The sequence below is a fragment of the Amblyomma americanum genome, unplaced genomic scaffold (assembly GCF_052857255.1).
Source record: "Amblyomma americanum isolate KBUSLIRL-KWMA unplaced genomic scaffold, ASM5285725v1 scaffold_26, whole genome shotgun sequence".
NCBI classification, from domain to species: domain Eukaryota; kingdom Metazoa; phylum Arthropoda; class Arachnida; order Ixodida; family Ixodidae; genus Amblyomma; species Amblyomma americanum.
Window position 1 is genome coordinate 984,330 of NW_027526498.1, and position 24,791 is coordinate 1,009,120.

Below are 24,791 nucleotides of genomic sequence, written 5' to 3' on the forward strand. Positions count from 1 at the left end.
TGTACGCAACATCAGCACATTAAAAATAATAACATGATAACAAAGTGGATGCAGATGAAACTTTATAAAAATATTATTCAGAAATGGATGGATACAAGTATAGGATTTTTAAAAGCAACCCTTTCACAAAAATAATGAACACCTAGGGGGTGCTACTTCTTTCAAATGCTCCCATCTGCAGCGAAACTTTTCTCACTTTGAAGTCTCTTGTCCCAAAGGTGCATTCCCCTCTTCTATACTTTTTGAATTGCATAATACAGTGATGTGCGGTTAATATGGACACTTTTGTTCCCAGAAAAAATTATTTATAATATGAGTGGTCAAAAATAACGAATGAAGGTCAAAACTCAGCTACTCAGCCAGAGTACCCTTGTTCGAACCTGACCGTGGCGGCTGCATTTCGATGGAGGTGAAACACAAAAGGCGTCAGTGTGCTGTTTGATGTCAGTGCACGTTAAAGATCCCCAGGTGGCCAAATTATTCTGGCGCCCGCCACTAAGGCACCTCTTTCTGTCTTTCTTCTGTCAGTTCCTCCTCTAACCGTTCCCTTACTGCATGGTTGGACACCTAGACATGAGACACTGCGCCATTTCCTTTCCCAACAACCAATTTTCGACTGCATATTATACCCAATGAGCAAGGTCCCAGAGGACCAAAGCAATGTCTGCAAAACTGAGACAAAATGTATCTTTTTTTGCTTTTGGTTTCCAAATAAGCTGTCCATAGTCTACGCAGAGAGTTTATATATCACCAAGGCAGAATGGAATGGGAGGGGATCAGTCCTTGAAAATTGTCCTTATAGCAAGGTGTCCATGTTAACAAGACATGACTGCAAGTTCACAAGCATTGCTGAACAAACTTCTAGAGCCCTTGTGCATACTGGAAACCAGTGTAACCTTCCGATGGAAATCTCTCCCTTATTTGGCATACAGCACAAGCAGGGAGGACCTTCCGGTGATGTCTGCCCAGGCGTCCCCAAAGCCAGTGTGCAAGCTGGCTGTAGCTGATGTAGCGGTACCTCCTGTTGACAAGAGAAAAACAAGAGTCACTATTTTTTTCAGCATAGCAAAATGAAAGTTCAGTTTCAGGCTTTTACAATGCTGAAAGCTAATCATGTTATCAGTGTCTGTACAGTTAGTTCCAACGTCATTGTTTGCGAGTTAAATCATGTGATTGTCACTGTGTGTTCTTCCTGGCAGCATTGTGAACTCTGAATTCTATTGCAACATTTTGAAGTTATTGACAGAGAATGGTAGACAACAAAAATGCAACAGTGGCATGACCCCAATTTCGTGGCAGCATTGAAACTTTTTATTCATGGTGCCACGGTTCTCCACAGGCAGCACAGGCAAATGTTGCTGAACTACTATATTGGCGCGTGCTCATGGGAGCGCGCCGACGATGAAGACGAAGTGTGCGTGTGCCAGTGGACAAAGACGAAGTGTGTGTGTGGTTCAGACAGCCATCTTGTGAGTTCCCTGCTGTGCGTTGGACTTCGCTGAGACTGTGATCTGTGCCGGTCCTGTCTTCGTTACATTTTTGGTGGAGGTGCTGGGTACTTTCCAACATCTACGTGCCCCGAAGGCTCTCAATGAACACGGATTTGACTCCGATTCATCGCAGTACGAGCCGCCGAATCCAAGGTCAGTCACCAGAGTACGGTCCGTTATCCCCTAGGACCAGGGCTCCAGCTGCGACGCGCAGGACTGACGCGGCACCTATGGCTAGCAACGGAGACGCGGCAGCTATGGCTGACAACGGGAACTCAGCTGCTCATTTCCTGGTCCTCCAGCCGCGAACGCCGCCGACCTTCCATGGCGAAGTGTTTGAGGACGCGGAGGACTGGCTTGACCAGTTCGAGCGCTTTGCCAGGTACAACGGCTGGGATGCGGAGCGGAAGCTGCACAATGTTTACTTCGCTCGTGACGACTCGGCGCGGACGTGGTACGTGAACCACGAGACAACGTTTCCTTCTTGGGAACGGTTCCGTAGCCAGTTGCTGGCGACCTACGTCAACACCGACCGTCGGGAACGAGCTGAGTCGGCGCTGCAGTCAAGGAACCAGCGACCCAATGAGAGCGTCGCAATGTATTATGAGGACATGACACGACTGTTCAGAAGGGCGGATCCAAACATGGCCGAGGACAAGAAAGTGCGCCACCTGATGCGCGGGATAAAAGAACTGTTTGCTGGGCTTGTGCGAAACCCACCTAACACCACTTCGGAGTTTCTATCGGAGGCCACTACCGTCGAAAAGACCCTGCAACAACGCGCCCGCTATTACAATCGCGCCGTGAACATCGTATCAACTGCCGACTTTGCCCCAGCCTCCAGCGACTCCGCTGACACCCTTCGGGAGCTGGTTCGATCTATTGTCAAAGAAGAGCTGCACAAAATGCGCCTCTCTGCCCAGTCGCAGCCGCAGTGTCCATCGTTAGCACAAATTATCCGAGAGGAAGTGCAGCAGGTGGTTCCTGAACCTGTTGCCCCTGCTGCCCTTACACCGACGCCCCCGCGCCAGACGTACGCGTCGGTACTCCGACAGAACTGCGACCTCGCCCCTTGGAGCACCAGCCCATCTGCATCTGCTTTCCAGCCGCGGCCCCCGCCTGTCCCTGTGTTGTCCGAAGCCAGGCTGCGGAAGACGGACGTGTGGCGGGCACCTGACCAGCGGCCCCTTTGCTACCACTGCGGTGAGGCTGGCCATATCTTGCGGTGGTGCCCTTATCGTCGAGCTGGAATTCGCGGATTTCATCCGCGAGTCCCCTATCCGCCCAATGGCGAACGGTCCCGCGAAATTGAGGAGCACCTGTCAACGCGCCGGGATCATACTCACACTGATTTCACTCGCCCTGACTACCGCCCACCAACCTCTACCCGCTATCGTTCGCCGAGTCCCCTTCCTCCGACAAGCCGTTTCAGCCGCTCACTGAGTCCTCGCCGGGGAAACTAGACCCAGCGGCCTGCGGAGGTAAGGCCGCTGACGAGCGAACAGCCGAACATCCTCCATCGCGTTCCCGACCAGACGACGGCTATCAAACGAGGACACGTGACGATCACAAAGGATGTGCAGCTTCGAACTTACCGGTCGATATCGACGATTTAGCGGTTACGGCATTGGTTGATACGGGAGCGGACTATTCGGTTATGAGCAACGAGCTAGCAAAAGAACTGAGGAAAGTTTTAACCGCGTGGACTGGGCCTCAGATTCGCACAGCTGGTGGGCACCCAATTACCCCTGTTAGCCGGTGTACGGGGAGAGTTACAATCGACGGATTTATTTACGTTTGTGACTTTGTTGTCCTACCTCACTGTTCGCGCGATGTCATTCTCGGCCTGGACTTTTTACAAGCTAACGGCGCCGTTATCAATTTACAAGAGCCGCGCGTGACGTTTTCGCCGACACAAGCAATTGAAATAGCCGACCCAGACGACTCCAGGATACCCGCCCTGCGTATTGCTGCTGATGACGTGACGGTGCCTCCGCGGTGCAGCATGATGGTCCCCGTGCAAAGTGACTCGCCCGGTGATCGAGACGTTATGGCAGAGAGAAACGTCAGCCTTCTACTCGAGAAAGGGATCTGCGCTGCAAGAGGGCTTGTTCGCTTACAGGATCGCTCTGCGACACTCTTGATCACCAACTTCGGAACAGAGTTCCAGCCTATTGCGAAAGGAACGGCCGTCGCATACGTTACCGACTTCGTTGAGCCCGCAGAAATATGTGCTCTGGGGCTACCGTCGCCGGACGGACGCGATGCAGCAACCGTTCTGTCTACCGTGGACATTAATCCCGGCTTGTCGGTGGGTCAGAAGCAGCGCTTGTTAGAGCTCCTTCACGATTTCGCAGAGTGCTTCGCCACGACATCAAAGGTAGGGCGCACCCCGGTAGCCAAACACCGCATCATCGTCAACGAGGAGACTAGCCCCATATCCCAACACCTGTACAGAGTGTCGCCGGTGGGACGAGAGGCTATACGATCCCAAGTGCAAGAAATGGGACGGCTTGCGAGATGGAGCCTTCGCCTCCAGGGATACGACATCACGGTAGTGTACAAGTCCGGCCGTAAGCACAATGACGCCGATTGCTTGTCACGTGCACCTGCCGACGTTGCTCCGGCCGAAACGGAGGACGACTTCCCGTTTCTTGCTCTCGTCACGTCGTCCGATATGGCCCGGCGTCAACGGGCTGACTCAGAGTTGCGTCTGCTCATCGAGCATCTGGAGGGCCTGAAGACGTTAAGCTGTTCCGCGGCTTTTCGTTCGAGGTTTGGGTTCCTACAGTCTCCGAGATAGCGTCCTTTACAAGAGGAACTTCGCCCATAACACGGAAACCTTTCTTATGGTTGTGCCATCCGAACTCCGTCCAGAAATCTTGCACGCCTGCCACGAAGAGCCATCGGCTGGCCATTTGGGTGTTACGCGGACGTATGCCCGCATTCGTGCGAAGTATTACTGGCCAAAGTTGCTCTCATCAGTCCAGCAATATGTGAGGACCTGCCGTGACTGCCAGCGACGAAAGACACCACCAGTTAAACCCGCAGGGCTTCTCCAGCCCATCCCACCACCTACAACACCTTTCCAACAAGTGGGCATGGACTTGCTGGGCCCATTCCCATTGTCTTCCTCTGGGAACAAATGGATTGTTGTGGTGACGGACTACTTAACGCGGTACGCCGAGACACAGGCGCTCCCCCACGCTAGTGCTCCAGAAGTGGCTCAGTTTTTTATGACATCAATCGTCTTGCGTCACCGGAAGACAACAGCCTATCATCCCCAAACAAACGGCTTGACTGAACGCCTCAACCGGACGCTTGCAGTTATGCTTGCTATGTATGTCGATGTTGAGCATCGTACGTGGGACGAAGTTCTTCCTTATGCAACCTTCGCCTACAATACGGCAGAACAGGAGACTACCCGTCTTACACCTTTCCAGCTGGTCTACGGACGGTGTGTCACTACCATGCTGGATGCTATGCTACCCGCTGCTCACGACGACGGAGACATCGGCCCCTACGCTGACGTTGACACATTCGTCCAGCGGGCTGAAGAAGCCCGCCAACTCGCGCAAGGTGCCGGATTCGACATCAACAACAACTCGACGCTGGTCGCTACAACCTCCGCCACCGATGCGTTCGGTACGAGCCCGGCGACTCTGTATGGGTATGGACACCTGTGCGCCGCCGCGGACTCTCCGAAAAGCTCCTCCGACGCTACTTCGGTCCGTACGAGGTGGTTCGTCGTATAAGTGATGTCACATACGAAGTTTTTCCGCGGGACACAACCTCCTCACCACGTCGGCGCCATCCGACCGAGACTGTCCACGTGGCGCGCATGAAGCCCTACCATGACAGGCTGCAACCCGCCGCTTTACCAGCTTAACAGCTCTCTGTATTCTCTGCCGTCCGCCGTCTATACCGAACATTACCTTTGCTGTCCGTGTTCGTTTCCGGCGTTGGGCCGCCGCCTTGATGGAGGGGGTAATGGCGCGTGCTCATGGGAGCGCGCCGACGATGAAGACGAAGCGTGCGTGTGCCGGTGGACAAAGACGAAGTGTGTGTGTGGTTCGGACCGCCATCTTGTGAGTTCCCTGCTGTGCGCTGGACTTCGCTGAGACTGTGATCTGTGCCGGTCCTGTCTTCGTTACAATATTCATACGAAGTTGCGAGAGCAGGAAAGCATTTATTTACAAGGCCAAAGCGGGGATTGGGCACGTCACTGAACAGTCAGTGGCGAGCACCATAGCTCATTTTTGCGCCCACCGAGTCTGTCGTCATTTTCTCACTGCACTATAGCGCGGCTTAGCATTTCGCCCCAGGTCAGTTGAAGCTTGTCCTCAAGCAATTTAGACAGCATTGTGATGGCAGCATTTGAGGGAGGCTATGTGAGTCCATTCGGCCATTCGGCCAGTCCATTCGGCCTTAGACACGCACCAAGGCTTCTGTCTGATGGGCAGAGCAGTACCAGTGTTAATCTATAGTGTTGCATGCCATAAATTGGCAGCGGAGAGGAAGTGGCTGGCTGAGCAAAATCAAACACTGACACATACTGGCTAAGAACAGCCTGTAATGCAAGCAGTTCGGACGACAAAAGCGACTTGTTAATCATGCGATCGATATTGACGGTGAAGTCTGTGGCTCGACTGGAATGCTCACACTTAGATATGGATCTGATAGTATGAATGTCATAAGCATCAAATCAAGCGAGTTTAAGCCCCAACAGGATCAGAACAGGTTCTGATGAGGCATTCACTGTCCACACTTGTGCGCAACCGTCATCTACGATAAGAACGACCTGTGGCACGAGAACATTCTGTTTCGCAGTGTTGTTCACATCTGGCTCAAAAAGCAAGGCTCAAAGCACTTTTTGTGCGGTGTTCAATGCAAAGCTATTTGTATAATTAAATAATTCTGTTTGATTTTGTGATACCACCTCTTCTGTCACGCTGGTCGGCCCTACCACTTTACAACTTTAGAGCTGGTGGGTGGAGCTGCGGAACAGCTGGGAGTTTCAAAGAGGTATGCCTTGCACCGTCAGCACATGCAAGATGCCAGTGTCGACACGTTTAAGACAGCTTTACTGTGTGACTGCTGAAAATGCGGATTTTATACACCATGCTGTGGCACAAGCATCCACACATTAGTAGAAGTGATGATGGATGCAATGAAGTCTATCAGCAAATTCTTTTTAATTGAAACGATTTGTATGGCACACTATAGAATGTTACCACCTAATGCACGTTGTCAAAAAATGATGGCAATGAGGACAGCGTTGGAATGGTGATTGTTCTGGCAGTGAGTGGGGCTAGGTTACTTTGCTATGAAATTCCATTTTGTACAGTCTCCTGCGAAATAAATGATTGATTGTTTTGTACTGATTTTACTGCAGTTCTCACAATCCTTTCCATTGCAATCGGCTTCTCTAGTGCTGCACCTGTTAAAGATGTAAACTCAGCCAATAAAACAGAAATGTGTCTGGCCAGCATCCTTACAACTATGTGCATGATCTTCAACTGCATTATCCAAGTTCACACATGCCAGAAGACACATCTCATCTGCTTGCACGTTTACTCGAGAATATTTTACCGCCTGAGTAGCAAAACATCGTGATCGTCCACGCATATGAAAAAAGACCACCGATGTTGTGTTCGCACTCGCGTGCCGCGATGTGTATACACACCGTGGCACCTAGTGCAAACACATCGGCGCATTTACGCATTTTCCTAGGGAGCGATGTCATCCCAGAAGTTATCGCTAGGTTGAAGTCTTTGATGAGCACTGGCTCCCCGTTTGATTACAGCGCTTCGCATGTGAGAAAAGAGCAAAAAAAGGCGGTCGCTTGTTCATGCTGCGTCTCCCTTTGAGCATTGTTCTTACCCTGTGTGCTCGACGCGTAGCCCATGATCCAAAAGCATTTGCAGTGCCACCGTAAGCACCACCTCGTCGAGGCACAGGGTGTAAAAGTGGGGGTGCTCCGTGATGCACCCGGACGGCTGCTTCACAGTCGCTGCAGGGATCTCGCGGCAGCAGGTGCTCTCGAGTGCAGTGGGCATCGACACGCACCGCCCGCAGAAACACCTATTCGAATGCTTCAGTTAGCGATTGCACTCTCTCGAAAACTGCTCAACGTAAGCAACAAGATTCGGACATACCAGTGTGTATTCCCGACACGACCGGGTTCGGGAGGCTCACGGTCGGGGCTTCCGAAAGTAGCGGTTGTGCCGCGGGCTACGACCGCTAGTTGCTGGCCGCGCGCTCCGTCTTCGCAGCCATTGTCACTGCCACCGCTGTCGTCCTCTGACGACGGCTGATCTGGCACCCGCAAAGGTGTGTCGCCGTACGGCTCAAACCCCAACAGCCGACTCCTTTCCAACAAGCGACGCTGCAGCTCGGGAAGATCGGCCATTTTTAAATAACCTTCTGCGCGTGATGCAGCGTGACGTCATTTTGACGCCACTTTTGAGTACATATAGTGCTCTGACCTCGGTCAACTATGGGCCAGCAGGCCTCGCTAAGCCGCCATGTTGTGTCGGCGACAGAAGCCTCGGATTGGCTACTTAAGATGACGTTTCCTGCAGAGTTGAGGAGGACGCGTGCCGGGAAATCGAAATTAACTTTTTTTCGCTATTCGATCAACCCGGACGATGAAACGAATCACTGTACGCTATAGAATGAAGGGTCAGAATTCCAAATATACACGTCGTCCAAAATTTTTGGAAAACACTTCACGACCCCTTTAAGCACTTCAATTCTTCTTTCTCGGGCGCGTGCCCACACTGTGAGGAGGAGTTTTCGGACACCTACCACATGGTGTGGGCATGCCCTTCCAATACTGCCTACCCACCCCACCTCCACCCCACTCGAGAGGCCTGGGAAGCTGCCCTGCGCGGCTGCTCCGAACTCCATGCCCAACAGGCATTGGTAGCTAGAGCCCGAGCCGCTGCGGAAGCTACAGGGATCCCGTACTAGGGCTCCCTCCAAGTGTTTGTAAGGGACGGGCCCTTCCGGCTCGCCCCATCGACCTCTCACTGTAAATAGAAATAAATGTTTTCCTCCTCCTCCTCCTCTCCACTTCCGTGATAAGGGCCTCGTTGAAGACTGCTTTCTCCATTTTCGATGAACACGATGCGTGCACGAAACAGTAGCACGTGTTTTTCACGTGCGCGCCGGTTCTGCAGAGCGAAATAAAAATGCGCCGAAGAGGTTCCGTCGAGATGAGCAGAGAGTAGGGCCATCTAGTGGCAAAACCAAAAACCAAAAATGCCACGTGACCAAATACCACGTGACTTACTTGAAATCTGATTGGCGGACGCGCCGCGCGAGGCGTTTTTTTCTCCTCCGAGTTAAAGTGAACTAGAACTACTATTGGGTAGTGAGCTGACTCTCCGGTGGCGGCGTGCGCTCCCGCGTCGCCGGAAATGTGAATATTTTATGTTTTCCCGGGGATCCGCGCGGAGGCGCTGTCGTCGTCGTCAATGTAAACCTCCGCTGCCTCCGCCGCTGCCTCCCTGGCTTTGCGCGCCGCTGCCTCCGCTGTGCTTTCTTTCATGTGTTCCGAAGTTTACATTACCAATTCTAATGTTTATAAGAAATCATCGTAGGGAAGTATATCGTGCGTCGCTATTGCGTGTGAAATGGCACCACGCCGTTTGAACCACTGTTTTGCGCCCGGCTGTAAAACGGGCTGTGTACATGTAAAAGGTGCCCCAAAGCCGTCGTTATTCAGCGTGCCCAAGGATGAAGCACTTCGAAGACTGTGGGAAAAAAACCTCCATCGAGCGGACAAGCCTCTCGAAGACACAAGTGCCGTGTGCGAACTACATTTTGAGCCGCGCTACGTAATTCGCGACTATGTACACATCATTGGTGGCAAGGAAGTGCGGATCCCACGTGGTAAGCCACGTGGTAAGCGTGGTGTCGTGTACTGCACGTCTGTGTTGACATCAAGAAATGAGGTGTGCTCAGAAAAAGTGGTAATGTTCTTTCAGTCACAGACGCACAGTTACTACAAAGTGTTTGTGAGAGGAATTCTGCTAAAAGAAAGCACATTGCAAACAAGCGGGGAAGCAGAAGATGTGCTGAGAGCAACTGATTCCATGAGTGTTTGCACTGGAGTAATGCGACTTGAAGATTATGAAGAAAGGTATTTTATGAAGAACCTTAAATCCCACGTAGTGACCCTCGAGCAAATGTACTTCAGCAGCAATTGCCTGGGTCAGGTCGCTGAAAGAGGTAATTATGCTGTCCATTTTGCCTAATTTGCAACTCATTTTATGTTGCGTTCATTGATTTTTTGGCTCCGTGGGAACTCAATTCAATGCACTTTTCTTGCAGGTACGCAGTGTGTGTCTTGCCGCTACTTGAAACGAGCACTGCAGATCAGACGAGCGAGGGTCAAAAGAACTGATAAAAAGAGCGGCCGATCTGTTGTGCTTAAATGCGACCTGCAGCGAGAAGAAACAAGAGGCTAGTTGTTCGCCTAGGAGATGTGGAAAATGAACTTGCTAAAATGAGAGGGAAAAATGCTGCCATTCAAGCAGAAGCATTAGAAGCACAGATCTCAAAACTGCCCCCCAGACAGCAGGAAGCTGTTCGACAGTGCTTCGCAGCTTCAAAAGTGAAACCTAATGGTCTACGCTACACGAAAATGTGGGTCCTGGACTGCATAATAATGAAGATGAAAAGTCCTCGTCTGTATGAGCATCTTCGCCGTAATAGCATTCTTTCCCTACCGTGCAAATCAACCCTCAAGTGCTATGTATCTGCATATCGCACTGTGTTTGGCTTCAGCGACAAAGTTCTGAGGCAGCTAAAAGTGAAGTCAGCTGAGCTTGATGCCTGGAAAAAACATGGCGGATTAGTAAAGCTGTCGGAACACTTTGCAGTTAAAACGTCTGGGGTTATTGAGGGTTTTGTAGACCTAGGCCCTTTCACAGCAGCCAAAGACAAAGGTGTCCCATGTGACCATGGCATGGTTATACTATTTGTTCCCTTTCAGGGAAAATGGAGCCAGGTAATTGGCTATTTTGCCACACATGGCAACATGAAGGGGGACATTCTTGCCAAAGTTGTTATTGAGGCAACCGTATTGGCCGAAAAGAGTGGCCTTTTTGTTGATTTCATTACATGCGACGGCGCAAGCTGGAATAGAAGGATGTGGAGGATACTTGGGATACAAGCATCAGCTGAGTCTACCACCTGCAAAATTCAGCACCCCAGCGATGCATCACGAAACCTTTTTTTTATATCCGACTTCCCTCATCTTATCAAATGTCTACGCAACTCATTGTTGAAATCTGGATTCAACACTCCAGCTGGCCATGTAAGTCTCTTCTTCATCTTATTGAGGATTTTGTTGTGCTATTACTCACTCTTGAAGCTTAACAGGGTCCTCTCCAATTTCTTTTTAGGTGGATATGCAACACGTAAAGCAAGCCTACAAAATGGATTCCTGCAATGTTACCCTCAAGGTTATGCCTGGGATAACACGATGTCATATTGAGCCAAACGCATTTGAAAAGATGAGAGTCAGTTATGCGTTCCAGCTTTTCGGCACTAAAGTGCTCCAAGCTTTTCACCTGTATAAGGACACGTTAGAAGCCACTCTTGGAAGAATGGATGCAACTCAGGAATTCTTCTGGTGAAATGCCTATTTTCTCTTCTGCTACTTAATTTTAAAAGTAATGAAACCTTTGCATTATGGTTTTGTTAGCTGGAAATGATGTTTAAGTCTAACTTGGTGCAAGCAACATCTGAAGAGCTTTTTTGTGTATTTCAGCAAAATCCACCAGCTGATATATGTGATGACTTCACGGTTCCCTGCGGAAGCCCTCCGGCCAGATTCTCGAGCAACAGCTGTGCTGCAGGATTTTTTATCCTATCTTAAAGCATGGGAGGAGCATGTAAAAGGGACAGGTGGCTTTGTGAGTGAGTCCACGGCAACAGGTCTGCGTGTAACCATTTCAAGCACATTAGGCTTGCTAGATTACCTTACAAGAAAAGTAGGTTTTAAGTACCTAATGACCTCCAAAACTAGTCAAGACCCTCTTGAAAACCTTTTTGGGATCGTTCGACAGTCTTCTGGCAGTAATGACCACCCAACACCAAGTCAATTTCTAGTTATCATTAACTGCTTGTCATTTTATGGGCTAGTAAAATGTGCCAGTCAAGGTAACTGTCAGCAGGACGAACTGGGCTCCCTCCTGGAAGTTGACAGCCTGCCAGACACTGCGCAGAATGCAGCAGACTTTCATCTGCCAATGAGTGCTGCTAAGAGCATGCACACAGCTCCATCCTCCCAAGACCACAACCAGCACATTGCCAGCAGTGACTCAAGAATAATTTTTCACATCGCTGGCTATGTTGCAAGAAAATGCGTTTTAAAAACTAATTGCCAAGACTGTCTGACCCCTCTCACTATGCCTGTCCCAGATGAAACTTTCCAGCTTGCGAGGCTGACAAAGTTTCGTGACAATGGAGGGCTCCTCTATCCAACTGGTCGCTTATTTGGTTTCATAAAGAAGCTTGAGGACTTGTTCACAGGCTGCTTCTCCCATGGACAGCTGCACTCTGACAGCATTTTAGATGTGCTGACAGTTGTCAAAGCCAGACTTGGCCAAGAGGTTGGTTGTTCCAGTCATGCTTCCACCCTTTCTCCAAATATAATCAAATTCTATGTCACTACACGACTTCACTTCTATGTTAAAAGTATAAATACTGACAAGTCGGGGAAGCGCCAAAAGGCAAAGCACTTGAAGTTGAGCCGCTGCTCTTGAAATGTGCATGCTGTCTGCATTGTCTACCTGTTGCATTGTGCTTGTCAAGATAATAAACTTTTGTTAAAGTTGTTCAACCAACATTTTGTTTGCATTTTTTTTCTCTTTTTTTTTCATAAAATATTTCCTTAAAAATAAGTGTGGCTATACCAACATCACTCTCTGGAAAGGCAGATATAGGAAATTATGCAGTATGTTAGTGTCGGGAGAATTAAATGCGTTTTATGTTGGAATAATGTAGAGCAACGACTGATGTATAGGCGCATGTTTTCTGGCACATATGTGACAAGCTACCGCATGGAAGGTGTTTTAAACGGTTTACCTTTTGTTTCAACATTCATGTGCGATTAAAACTTCATATCTATGCTGCTTAACATTTCATTGATATACCTCTATTTTTCTTCCACAATATGCTCAGCCAGAGTCAAATAGGTAGGTATACAGGAAAGGCATCGTTCCAAAGGTGCCTGAATTGCTGTAAGGACTGCAAATAGGGTAACGCCGAAAACGAATTTCTGCACGCGCGCAACTCGATAACACCGCGACATATGGATCACTTACCTTCTAATCAAAGACAGCAGTAAAACTGCTGTCTTTGACAAGAATGTAAGTGATTCATTTGTTATGTCGCGCTATTATTGAGTAAATATACCCAAACTTGCTGTCAATGGAGAGGAACCCCACAGCCTTTTACTCGGCGCAAGACGCGAGTTTTCGATACGAGTGCAAGCTCAGCAAAGCCAGCGTTACAAAAATGGTGATTAAAGAAACTTTTCCCTCATGAAAAGAAAGACGAAGTACTACTGACAAACAAGCATACTGTCCAAGCTCTTTATTTATATGAGAAACGAGCATTCAAGAAATTAGACCGTTTCTACAGCGGCGACCACGTACCTTTCGCACGGCCAAAGCGCGGCCGCTTACATTGAATACAGTGGTGGCGCCATCTAGCAGGCGAGACGTAAACCGCGACAGCGGATGGAGCTCAGTCAGCCCACTACCCAATATTCTAGTACACTTTATCCGAGTAGGAGCACGCGGCGGCGCGATTTCGTGACGGATCATACTGGGCACGCGTCAAAATGACGCGCGCGTCCCACCATCCGCGCGTCAATCGCGCCTGAAATCGCGCCATGCGGTTCCGCCTTTACTCATGCAATAAACTTTCTCGGGTTTGAGGTACGTTGAGAAGACGTCCGTATCCGCTACCAACGCATCTCAAGTCCTTGCTCTATAACGCTTATCTTGACTCGAAATTGCATTATTGCCGTTTAGTCTGGGAAAACAGCACAAAAAGAGTTTTCCAAAAGCTGGTGGTTGTGCAGAAAAATGCGCGACGTGAAATTGCAGATTATTATAATTATACCCGTACTCGGCCCCTACGAAACATAGAAAATTTAAGCGAAAACGGCTCGTCTCGCCCTCCGTGGCATCCAGAGATTTGGTTTGTACCCAGACTTCATGCGAAATGATAAATGCCATATATGATTCATTTCAGTCTCTTATATATACCAAATAAACTGTGACGCACTGCAAAGGTTCAAGCATATTGCGAAGGAAATATTTGGTTCGCACTGCCAAATGGTGATAACGCCATGGACAATGAGCGAGCAGACTGCCGTGGAGACGAACGATAACAAGTGTGCTATGCTGTCCTCAAATAAGAGAATCACCGCCGCTCTTGGCTGAACTTTATTTAAAGCTGACGAGAAACTTCCGAGATAAGGCGCGGTAATCGTCTTCGAAAATCTCGAACAACGTAGTACAAGCTGTGCACGACTGCAAACATTCCCGACAAATGTTACAGCATCTTTTATCAGAAATAAAATGATAAAAACGCGTTCTGGCGGCTTTGAGCATGAACAAATGTGCATTACAAAGCTTCGACGAAGTATGATCACTTGAGCCTGCAGCAACCAATGTTTCGCTGTGTGGGATTTGTAAACTTAAATGTCAAGCTTTATTTGTTTTTTTGTTTTTTTTCAATGCATGATACTGTGTTACTGATATTTCTGTTCTCTGCTGACAATTTTTATGAGAGGTGGGGCGTGTGAGTCTTCAGAATTCTGGCTTTTTTTGCCCGCCTTCCTAGACACTTTGTGTCCGATAGTCTTTGTGCAGTTTTTCGTACTTCGTATAACCTGTGGCTGTACATATGTGGTAAAATAGTTTAGTTAATTGGTCTTTAACGTCCCAAAGCGACTCAAGCTATGAGGGATGCCGTAGTGAAGGACTCCTGAAATTTCGACAACCTGGGGTTCTTTAACGTGCTCTGACATCGTACAGTATACTGGCCTCTAGAATTTCGCCTCCATCACATATGTGGCAAAATAAAGCAAATGAAACCAAGGGAAACATTTTCAGTGCAAGATTTAGAACAGCAACAGGAAAAGTACAGCGGCAGGTTTCAAAATTATCCTTCCGGAAACAAATGTAATGCTCAGTAGTCGAGGCATGAACGAAAGTTCACGCTAATAAGCGAGATATTGGAAGTAGTAAGAAAGTACGCGTTGCTGCAATATGAAAGGAAAAAATATGCTTGCGCGGAAGAATTTATCCTGCGTTTTTTTTTTGTCACTGAAGTAGAAATTGTTGGATGGTTATTATTCGTCAAGAAAATAAAGTATTCTGATAAACAAAATGGCAAAGTTTTCTTGCATCTCATAGAAGAGAACTAATCGTTCGTTGAATGCTTATCGTGTGTTCCCTACTATATTACAGCTACCTGTGTACTTTTCTGGCAATAGTAGTAACCGAACCTCCGCACCATGGGATCGAAAGATATGGCCACGAGAATAAAAATTCGTTGCAGCGAATTTCCCGCTTTCTCAGATTATGCTCCCTGCTCACCAATATCCCTGAGAGGAAATGTCTACCCCGCAGCCCACATAGGGAGGCCCGAAAATGAATTAAAGGCAGTGCATCGAGCTATGGAAAGGAAGGCTCAAGCAGTAACGCTAACAGATGGTATACGAGCAGCGTGGTTTAGAGAACAAAACTCGAGTTCGTCACGAGCAAGAGGATGAAATGGACTTACACGGGGGAAGTAATGCGAAGAACGTACAAGCAAGGCCCTGTCGTTAATGAAGTTGAATGCAAGAAAAAGAAACAGCCTAGGATCGCAGAGTCGAGAAGTGTGGAGGGGGACATCAGGAGGCCCCGTGGCTGCCACAGAGAAAACCTAATTAAAAGTATTATGGGTGCCATTTCCACACTTACTGGCGTACCCGGATAATGATGAAGATACACAGGCGGAAAATCTTGTTGTCTGAAGTACCAGCGGCGTCCGCAACACCAAAAACTCAGACGCTGCCTCACAAGGCGTACTCCGAGGCATCACACTCCACGAGGGCACCTGAACGCGCTCCCCCGGAATCACTTTCACTCCCGCCAAAACACTGCTACAAATATCGTCGAAATTCTAAGGGTAGTGGCTTGCAGAAATGTCAAATTTAAAAAGCGTCTGAACATGCGTGAAACTCAGTGAGCATGCTCTGGTCACCCTGTACCATTTTGTATAAAGGAAACGAACTTCAGGTAGAAATCTCCTTTGTTCCAGCGAGTGTTGTCATTTCTGTATTATGCGGCCAGCCTTTGGAATCGAAAAAAATATCCCAAAAATCATTTCTGACTATTGTTGTATCCGCTTGTATCGTTTCTTTTTTTACGTTCTCTCAAATTTTCGTTACTGGAATCAATCGGGAATTACTTTTAAATAAAGTTTCGTGATGTGCGGTGGCTATGCATATCGAGGAAACGCTCGAACAACGGGCGTTTCTCTCCGTTCTGATTTTTAGCCCCGATATTCATCCTACGGAGCATATTTCGTCACAATAGTTTTATTAATTTCGATCGCATTTTTTTGTTGCACTCCTCGGACAATAGTGCAGGTCATGAAGTTCATTTTTCTCAAATTTATGAATTTTTGGTAGGAAATTTTCTGCAATTTAGATGTCTGAACGGACACTGCATCGCACAGATTCAAAACCAAAATTACTGTTTCGAGAATAAAAACCTCAAAGAATGTATTGACCTGTAGCACCCCAGTAGGAGCGCAATGAATGTTGAACAAGCCCTCCGGCGCATTTTCTAAACTCGAAAAATTTCGAAAAATTCAAGGAAAATTGTATCATATTACAAACAATTTTCTAGGGATATAAGAGGGATAGTTTGTGAGCGTAGACAGAAAACTGTTTCTAATGGGCTCAAAAAAACTTCATGCAAATCGATCAATCATGCAGATAGGAGCCGGAGAAGGAGGAAAGGCAGGAAGGTTAACGATCATGAAATATTTTTGCTGAATGCACTGTGTTCTTTTAATGCAGACATTAGCGCAATACTTCAGGTAACACGTAATCTAGATATTCAGCTTCATAGCTTAAACCATGAACACGGTGGTCTGATTCGATGCATCGCACAAAAGGTAAGCTTAACTGGCGATGCCGTCGGCTAAGCCGTGGCTGAGTAGTAAACGGATATTGGGGTTCTCGACTGGCTTCCTTGTATATTAAAAAAGAGCAAAACTTCAATGTCAGCCTACTCTACCTTGCTTCTCTGTTCCTTCAAGGTACCTGGGCCCACCTTTGTTTGAAAGTGACGATATCTACCTCGCCATGGCACCAATCATGCATGCCGGAGGTTTCTGGTCGACGTTTAGCCACTTGGGCAACGGCTCCCAGGTGATTGCGGTCCACATGCTGGACTTCGATGTGGTTCTTCCCGCCGTCAAAAAATACAAGGTAAAAATACAAGTGGATGAGCCAAGCCAATCAGCTATGTACAGAATCCGAAAGTAACTGGTGCATAAGAAATTTACTCATCTCTATAATCGCTGTTCAAAAAGCAACGCATGCCGGTGTTCATGAGTATGAAATTGTTAGCATATTTTTGTAGACCTTTCCCTGTGATAACAATACCGAGTTATTAACTCGTGGTTATGGAGCATTTTATATAAATAGATGCCAAAGAATGTCAAACCAGAGCCGCTGGTTGCGACGTGCTGTGTTAAATCTTCACTGGCTGTCCAATTATCAGATTCTTGCCGCTTAGAGTACATCCACTGCACTTCATGTGTAGGACTGAGAGAAATATATAGAAAGGTTGATAAAAATAGTAGGTTACGTTTAGTTTTATTTTCCTGTATCATTCATTTTCCAATCTGGTCGATTCTGGCGTAACGACGGCACCATGAAGCTTCCGTGAACAGCGAAAGGCCAGATGAACCGTTGAGGTTTTTTTCCTGGAGCTTTTCGTCACTGCGGTCATTTTGTGATTGCCGAATCCTAGACCCCAGCCAACCACTATGGTATACGAGACAAGTGCCAAAGCATTGATCGACACTGACATGTCTGGAACCACAACAGCGTGAGCATTAGCAGCCAAGAATAGAATATCACACGTGAATATTCGGCTTAAATATCTACACAGGTAAGATATTATATGGCGTTTTTTAGTCCCACGCAGCGACTGGCGTATCGCACAGCATGAGCGGTGGTCACAAACGCATTCTGCAGCAACATATAAAAGCCGCAGGCCCACTCTTAAACACAGCAGAAATACAAATGTCTGGCATACAGTTAGAAATACCTCTGTTCTGCAAGTCCCCATTAAACACACCTATTTGTTGCTTAGGTAAGTAGAGTAAATTTGTAGGCCAGATGGTGAGACGAAACTATTAAACCGCAGCAGACACAGAACAGAGGGAGGCGGCAACACAGCCCAGGCAGCACAACAGCATTGGTCGAACGTTGGGCTATCATTGGCAAAAATTGGCACGAACATCGGTCCTCCACTGGCATTTATGCTGAGCGCTGCCATTTTAACATATTGGCCCTACTTTCATGCCAATTTAGAGCCAATGTACGGCCGATCAAGGGGCCAACGTAAGCCTGGCGTTCGTTCTGCGACTTGGGCCAGTAAAGGTCTCAGGTTCGCATCCAGCTTTCGAACATCGGCATCCAGGTTTCAAACATTTGCATCCAGCCTTCTAACATTGGTATCCAGCCATCGAACATTGGTATCCGGCTTTCGAACAATGACATCCAGCTTTATGCAACATGGGCCAGTAAAGGTCTCGGACTGGCATCCAAGATTCAAAACATTGGTACCAAGCTTTCGAATAATGGTATCCAGCTTTCGAACCACGGCATCCAGTTTTTGAGCAATGGTATCCAGCTTTCGAACACCGGCACATGAAAAACCGGCTGCTGGTTACTGACCAGCATTTTCGATGTATTCTTCGATAGTAACCAGGCTGCATGGCTGGCATCTTGCTTGGAGTAACAAATATGGGTAAGATCCCTAGGATGTCCTCACAATCCAACACTCGTCTCTACTGAACGGCTGCTCTATACAACGGAGATGCGAACATTGCACCATGGTTTCTTTTCACACACATGGTACTATTCCACCTACCAGCCCGCTGGAAGGTAAGCAAGAAAAGAGCCAACCAAAAGTATTAAAAAAAGATCTTTATTCAAAGCAGCTGTGAGGCACTTGAGGTGGTGTGCCTATAGGCAGGGCTCGGGCAGGGCTCAGGACCTTGAGTGGGGTGCCGGGCTTGTGGTGGGGCCTTGGGCAGAACTTGTGGTGGGGAGCTGGGCAGAACTTGGGGTGCGGTACATTTATTTTCATGTTTGCTGCGTGCCGATGATTCCGGTTAGAAAACACAGCTCGGCAATCTGCTGTAGCACGACTAAGAGATCCATAAAGTGCTTAACGAAGCTCTCCTCCTGTGAACTGATCAGTCATATCTGAAGTAATCGTTGCACTACTCTTGCAAATGAACTTTTCCACTGCACTCAAATTGCTTGTCCAGCTCTAGCACGATTACCTCACAATGCGTCGAGCCTGCAAAGAGAGGCATGATGTCGCGATAACCTAAATATGGCCGTCACAGGACAAAAACAGAAATGAATAAATAACACTGAATTTTGTGATGCACAGTCGGCTTGAAAGCACTCGACACACATTTAACAGGATAATTTGTAACAACTAGCACCGCATTTTTCGCACAAAGTGAAATTTAATTTCCCTTGTCCCAAATTGCCGATTTTTAGTTAATTGCGCCATTTGGCACCTTCAGTAAGGTATTCAATGTGAAAAAAACAAGGTAATGTAATATTGAAAGGAATTAAATGTTTTATTTTGTTTTATTATACTAACTACGTAGCTCTAAATTGAGAGCGCATTTTTTATTCAGGTAAAGATGCACAGGTAGCATCTCCTTCATACAGACGTCAAAACAGCAGTTTTGAACAAAGCTGGTTTGTTTGGATGGGGTTAAAAAAATACGCTTTAAGAAAAAACTCAGAACACCTTTATTTATTATTTATTTATTAGTTACCTGCATCGCCCCGCAGGGCATTACAGCAGGGGGGTACAGACTTCATTTATAGGTATAAAGCAATTATTGCAGTGCATGGAAAAATGCTTCGTTAGATGTAATACATACAATGCTCGATGGCAAACTGTTCCAGTCTCGAACAGTTCTAACAAAAAAAGAATAACGCAAGACGTCACCCTTGCAAGAAAATTCTCTGACCTTCAAACAGTGGTCTAGTCGCTTTGATATATAATGAGGTGCCTGGATATATTGTTCGCGGTTTATGCCAGTTTTTGAATAATAAATCTCATGGAAAAATTTCAATCTGATGTACCTTCTACGGTCCTTCAACTCTTGCCAGTTAAGTTTTCGTTTGCTTTCCGTCATACTAACTTGCCAATTATAATTACCAAGAACAAATCTAACTGCCCTATTCTGAATTTTCTCTAATTTTTCTACACACTCAGATGTGTGTGGGTCCCAGCAAACACATCCATATTCAAGTATGGAGCGTACGTAACTGGAACCGGCGAGATGGCGGTGACCCTTACAAGCTTTCTACTGCTCACGCAGGTGTTTTCGGCGAACATTTTGGCGGCGGTCCTTCCTGACGGATTTCCGTTCGACGACGTATGCCCGGAATTGGTCGACAGTGGTTCTTCGTGCACGACTGCATTGTTTGAGAACTTCGAATTGCAACAGTGCCCAGCCAGCGACGAATTTGAACGGTTTGTGATTCCGAGCTGGCAACATTGCCAAGTGGGCGTCGACGCTGCCAAGTGTCGGCTACAAAAGCATCGGAGCAGCACTGTAACGATGGGGCGTGGAACCGGCGAGATGGCGGTGACCCTTACAAGCATTCTACTGCTCACGCAGGTGTTTTCGGCGAACATTTTGGCGGCGGTCCTTCCTGACGGATTTCCGTTCGACGACGTATGCCCGGAATTGGTCGACAGTGGTTCTTCGTGCACGACTGCATTGTTTGAGAACTTCGAATTGCAACAGTGCCCAGCCAGCGACGAATTTGAACGGTTTGTGATTCCGAGCTGGCAACATTGCCAAGTGGGCGTCGACGCTGCCAAGTGTCGGCTACAAAAGCATCGGAGCAGCACTGTAACGATGGGGCGTGGAACCGGCGAGATGGCGGTGACCCTTACAAGCTTTCTACTGCTCACGCAGGTTGGTCTTTTTCACCCTTTGAAACCGTCGCGCTACATTTTGCCGGTTCCACCCCAAATGCTTTATCTTACTTTTTCCTGTAAGCCACGCGGTTTTGTGCTGTCAAATCGTCTGTATGTTAAGAGGCATTTTTCAGTTTTTCGTAGCCCAGCGTTTTATCTTCTAATCTTGTTGCTTTGTGGCGGGGATATTGAGAGTAACCCTGGCCCAGCAACAGCTGAACAATTTCGAGAGCTGTTGAATGGTCAAACCACAATTCTTTCCAAGTTATCGCAGCTTACCGCGGACGTAACTGACGTAAAAGCCCGGCTTGTTGTATTGGAAACTAAGTTAGGAAAAATTGACGCAATTGAAACAGCTCTAGCCAACGTTGAAGATCAACAACGAAAAGATCATGAAGTTCTGACAAGCATGATTGCAAAAATAGACGATTTGGAAAATCGTGGAAGGCGTAATAACTTGATTTTTTACGGCTTAACTGATTCTGATGACAGTGAGACGGCAGCCAAGTCTGAGGAGCTTATCATAAGTCAGTGCTCTGAGAAGCTGGAATTGTCTTCCGTGTCTATTGAACGTGCTCATAGGCTGGGTAAATTCTCTCAAGGAAAAAATCGGCCTATCATTGTGCGCTTCAATTCCTTTAAAGACCGCCAGGCTGTGCTTGCAAATGCATTCAAGCTCAAGGGATCCAGTGTTGCTATATCTGAAGACTTTTCCCGTACTCTCCGTGATAGGAGAAAGAAATTATGGGATTATGCCAAGCAAAATGGCGAAAAAGGCGTGAAAGCAGTTCTGAAATATGATACGCTTCATTTGGGTAGTAGGCGTTTCCAATGGGACAGTGAAGCCGGCACCGTACGGGAACAATGACAAACCACTGTTCATTCTGCGATGTGCCCGGTCAGCATTTTGTCAATCAATTGCCGCAGTATAAAAAATAAAGTTGATGACTTTCACTTTCTTCTTCGTACCGTGCAACCGACTTTTGTTTTGGGAACAGAATCGTGGCTCGATCCTACCATCTCAAGCGCTGAAATATTTCCTGACAAGTACGAGTGTTTTCGTCGCGACCGTTGTGCACGTGGCGGAGGAGTGTTTATTTTGGTCCATAAAAGTGTCCCGTGCGCTCAAATGGAATTCTCTGATAGTGAAACTGAATTGGTTGTTTGCAAAGTACGACTGCCGAACGGGAAAGCAATGGTTCTTGGGTCATTTTATAGGCCTCCTGGTCCTTCTGTAAAGCCGCTAGTTGGCTTATCTCATTTTCTTGAAACCATTAACACTGAATGCCTTGTTTTAGGGGGGGACTTTAACCTTCCAGACATTGACTGGTCAGCTAACGAACCAAGAGATATAGCTCGAGGGAATCTATACTCAACTTTTTTTGACATTTTAGATTCCAACACCTTTTGTCAGTATGTGCATGAGCCATCACGAACGGACGGAACTGGTCACGTACTCGACCTCTTGCTGTGTAACGTGCCTGATGTTGTATGCAATGTACAAGTGCTGCCTGGTTTGAGCGACCACAATATTATTCTAGCAGATTTATTAGTTCACTACGTGAAGGTTGCAAAACCACCTAGGCGAAAGATTTATGTCTACAGCAGGGCCAACTACGAGGCGATTAGCGCTGCTTTCGAATCGTTCTTTCCAACTTTTGATGAACTCGCGGATAACTTAAATATCGAACAGCTATGGAGTACATTCAAACAGAAATTGTTCGAATTACGTGAAGCTTTTGTTCCATTAAGCGTTATATCAAGTAAGAGAGCTCGAGATAAACCCTGGTTTAACACCGAGTTACGTGCCCTTGTTCGCAGACAGCGACGAATGTATCGAAGATACAAGTTGTCTAAATCGCCAGAGTGTTTGGCCTTGCTGAAAACAATAAAAAATGAATTCAGACAGAAGTCTCACATCGCTAAAGACTTGTATTTTTCGAATTTAGGAGAAAAACTTGTCAAAGATACCAAAGAATTTTGGAGATATGTGAAGCGTAATGGTAAGGATGACAGCTCAGTACCTGCTCTGAAAAATGATGAGTTAATCATCCATGATGATGAGACTAAAGTTGAAATGTTTAGCCGTTATTTTTCATCTGTGTTTTTGCCACCTAGTTCACGTTCTGTCTGTTTTGCATTACCTTTTGAAATAGATTGCATGCCGGAAGTTACTTTTTGTGTTGACGGTGTGCGTAAATTATTGAAGGATTTGAATCAGGCTAAGGCTTGTGGCCCTGATGACATTCCTGCCGCAATTTTAAGGAATTGTGCGGATACATTATGTCTGTATTTCACCCGGCTGTTCCAGAAGTCTCTTAATGAAACCGACTTGCCTGCTGATTGGAAGGTAGCGCGTGTCGTGCCCATACATAAGAGTGGTATGCGAAACTCCGTTCAGAACTACAGACCCGTTTCCTTAACCAGCATAACCTGTAAAATTATGGAGCATGTAATATATAGTTGCGTTATGGCCCATCTCACCAAACACAATCTCTTATGCACTAGTCAACATGGTTTCAGGCGTGGATTTTCCTGCAATACGCAGCTGGTGGAGTTCGTTCATGATTTGGCATCGGCAATCGATAAGCAACAAATTGTGGACTGCGTTTTCTTGGATTTCCGCAAGGCATTTGATGTTGTCGCGCACAGTCTTCTTCTCTCCAAATTGAAAGCGTATAACCTGGATTGTAAAATAATTGCGTGGATTGCAGAATATCTGTCGTTACGAAGGCAGGCTGTTGTTCTGAACGGTATTTCTTCACAGTATGCACCAGTTACGTCGGGAGTTCCCCAAGGCTCAGTATTGGGACCACTTTTGTTTTTGCTGTATATTAATGATATTTCAGTTGGCATACAGTCTTCATTCAGGATGTTTGCCGATGATTGTGTTGTTTACAGAGTAGTAAATTCCACTTCTGATTCACAAATCCTGCAAACTGATTTAGATACTGTGGCAGACTGGTGTGTACGTTGGGACATGTCCTTAAATATAAACAAAACTGTTCACGTCACCTTCACAAGAAAACGTGCTAATCATCCGTATAGGTATAGAATTAATGATCTTACTCTCAACATAAGCAAGTCATTTAAATATCTAGGCGTCTTTTTTACATCGGACTTACGATGGAATAAGCACATTAATTATATTGCGAGTAAGGCAGCGTCACGTTTGGGTTTTCTACGGCGGAATTTTAGCCATTTACCAAGTAACTTAAAAACACAGCTGTATTTCAGTTAAATCCAACAGTTTAAGTTAGTCGCTTCCAATGCATGTAATACCCGTTCGAAACTGACTTGAAAACCACACAAAACACCCGTCTGACAGTCCAGAGTTGTCTTTTTTTTCATTGAGAGATAGCGTGGCAAAAGCTTTTGCCTTAAAATGCGGATTTTCAATTGCACCTGCAAGTGTGTTAACCACAGAGAAAGAGCGCAGAAGTAGTATACATATCTTCAGCCACTCGTCTGTAGTGGAACACAAAACAGTTCCGATTCCTATCCTGCATGAGCTGTACGTGACAAACGTATTCCTGAATGAATTGGATGAAAGGTCAGAAGAATTCAAACCCGCTGTTCGACGAAGAAGTGAATGTTTGGTGAATTCATTGCCCCAAAGACGAAATATAAAATTCTTGCCATTCGAGCAGATCTGCACTGCGCACGACGTCAAGCCAGACGTTTGGCAATGAGAGTAGATACATAGAAGTCGTCCCCGTGCTTTGTCTCGTTCTCTTCTCCTGCCGGAAAAAATAAAGCCGCATGTAGTCAGAGCATCACTTACTCCCAAAATCACATTGATTTCCGAGCGTATCTCAAGATAAAATATTTGTAGTACTTACAAGTAAGGTATTGCAGGCCAGGGTAGTAAACCAAGTCGGAGCTCTCATATAGTATCGAATATGGGTTTTCGCTTGCGCAGACTACGAACGGAGCCAGCTCGAGTGTGCATGCTCTTTCTTCGCGTGGGCTGTGCGGTTGGGCGACGCCGTGCCAGGCAAGCCAAGACTTGTCC

General features: G+C 46.9%; 2 protein-coding genes and 1 pseudogene across 2 annotated transcripts; 2 read left to right on the forward strand and 1 right to left on the reverse strand.

The window, feature by feature from the left end:
* The window catches only part of LOC144112010 (luciferin 4-monooxygenase-like), a 198,469-nt pseudogene that overhangs the window by 32,032 nt on the left and 141,646 nt on the right, over nt 1–24,791 (forward strand).
* Nucleotides 46–7,917, reverse strand: LOC144112013 (uncharacterized). The gene is made up of 3 exons (XM_077645094.1): nt 7,649–7,917; nt 7,374–7,574; nt 46–1,021 (listed from the first exon to the last, which is right to left on the reverse strand). Exons 1-3 carry the CDS (start codon nt 7,900–7,902, stop codon nt 862–864), a joined length of 615 nt encoding a protein of 204 aa, XP_077501220.1. The 5' UTR covers nt 7,903–7,917; the 3' UTR covers nt 46–861.
* Nucleotides 9,963–10,880, forward strand: LOC144111998 (uncharacterized). Its single transcript, XM_077645083.1, has 2 exons — nt 9,963–10,768; nt 10,876–10,880. The coding sequence occupies exons 1-2, from the start codon at nt 10,006–10,008 to the stop codon at nt 10,878–10,880; spliced, it is 768 nt and encodes a 255-aa protein (XP_077501209.1). The 5' UTR covers nt 9,963–10,005.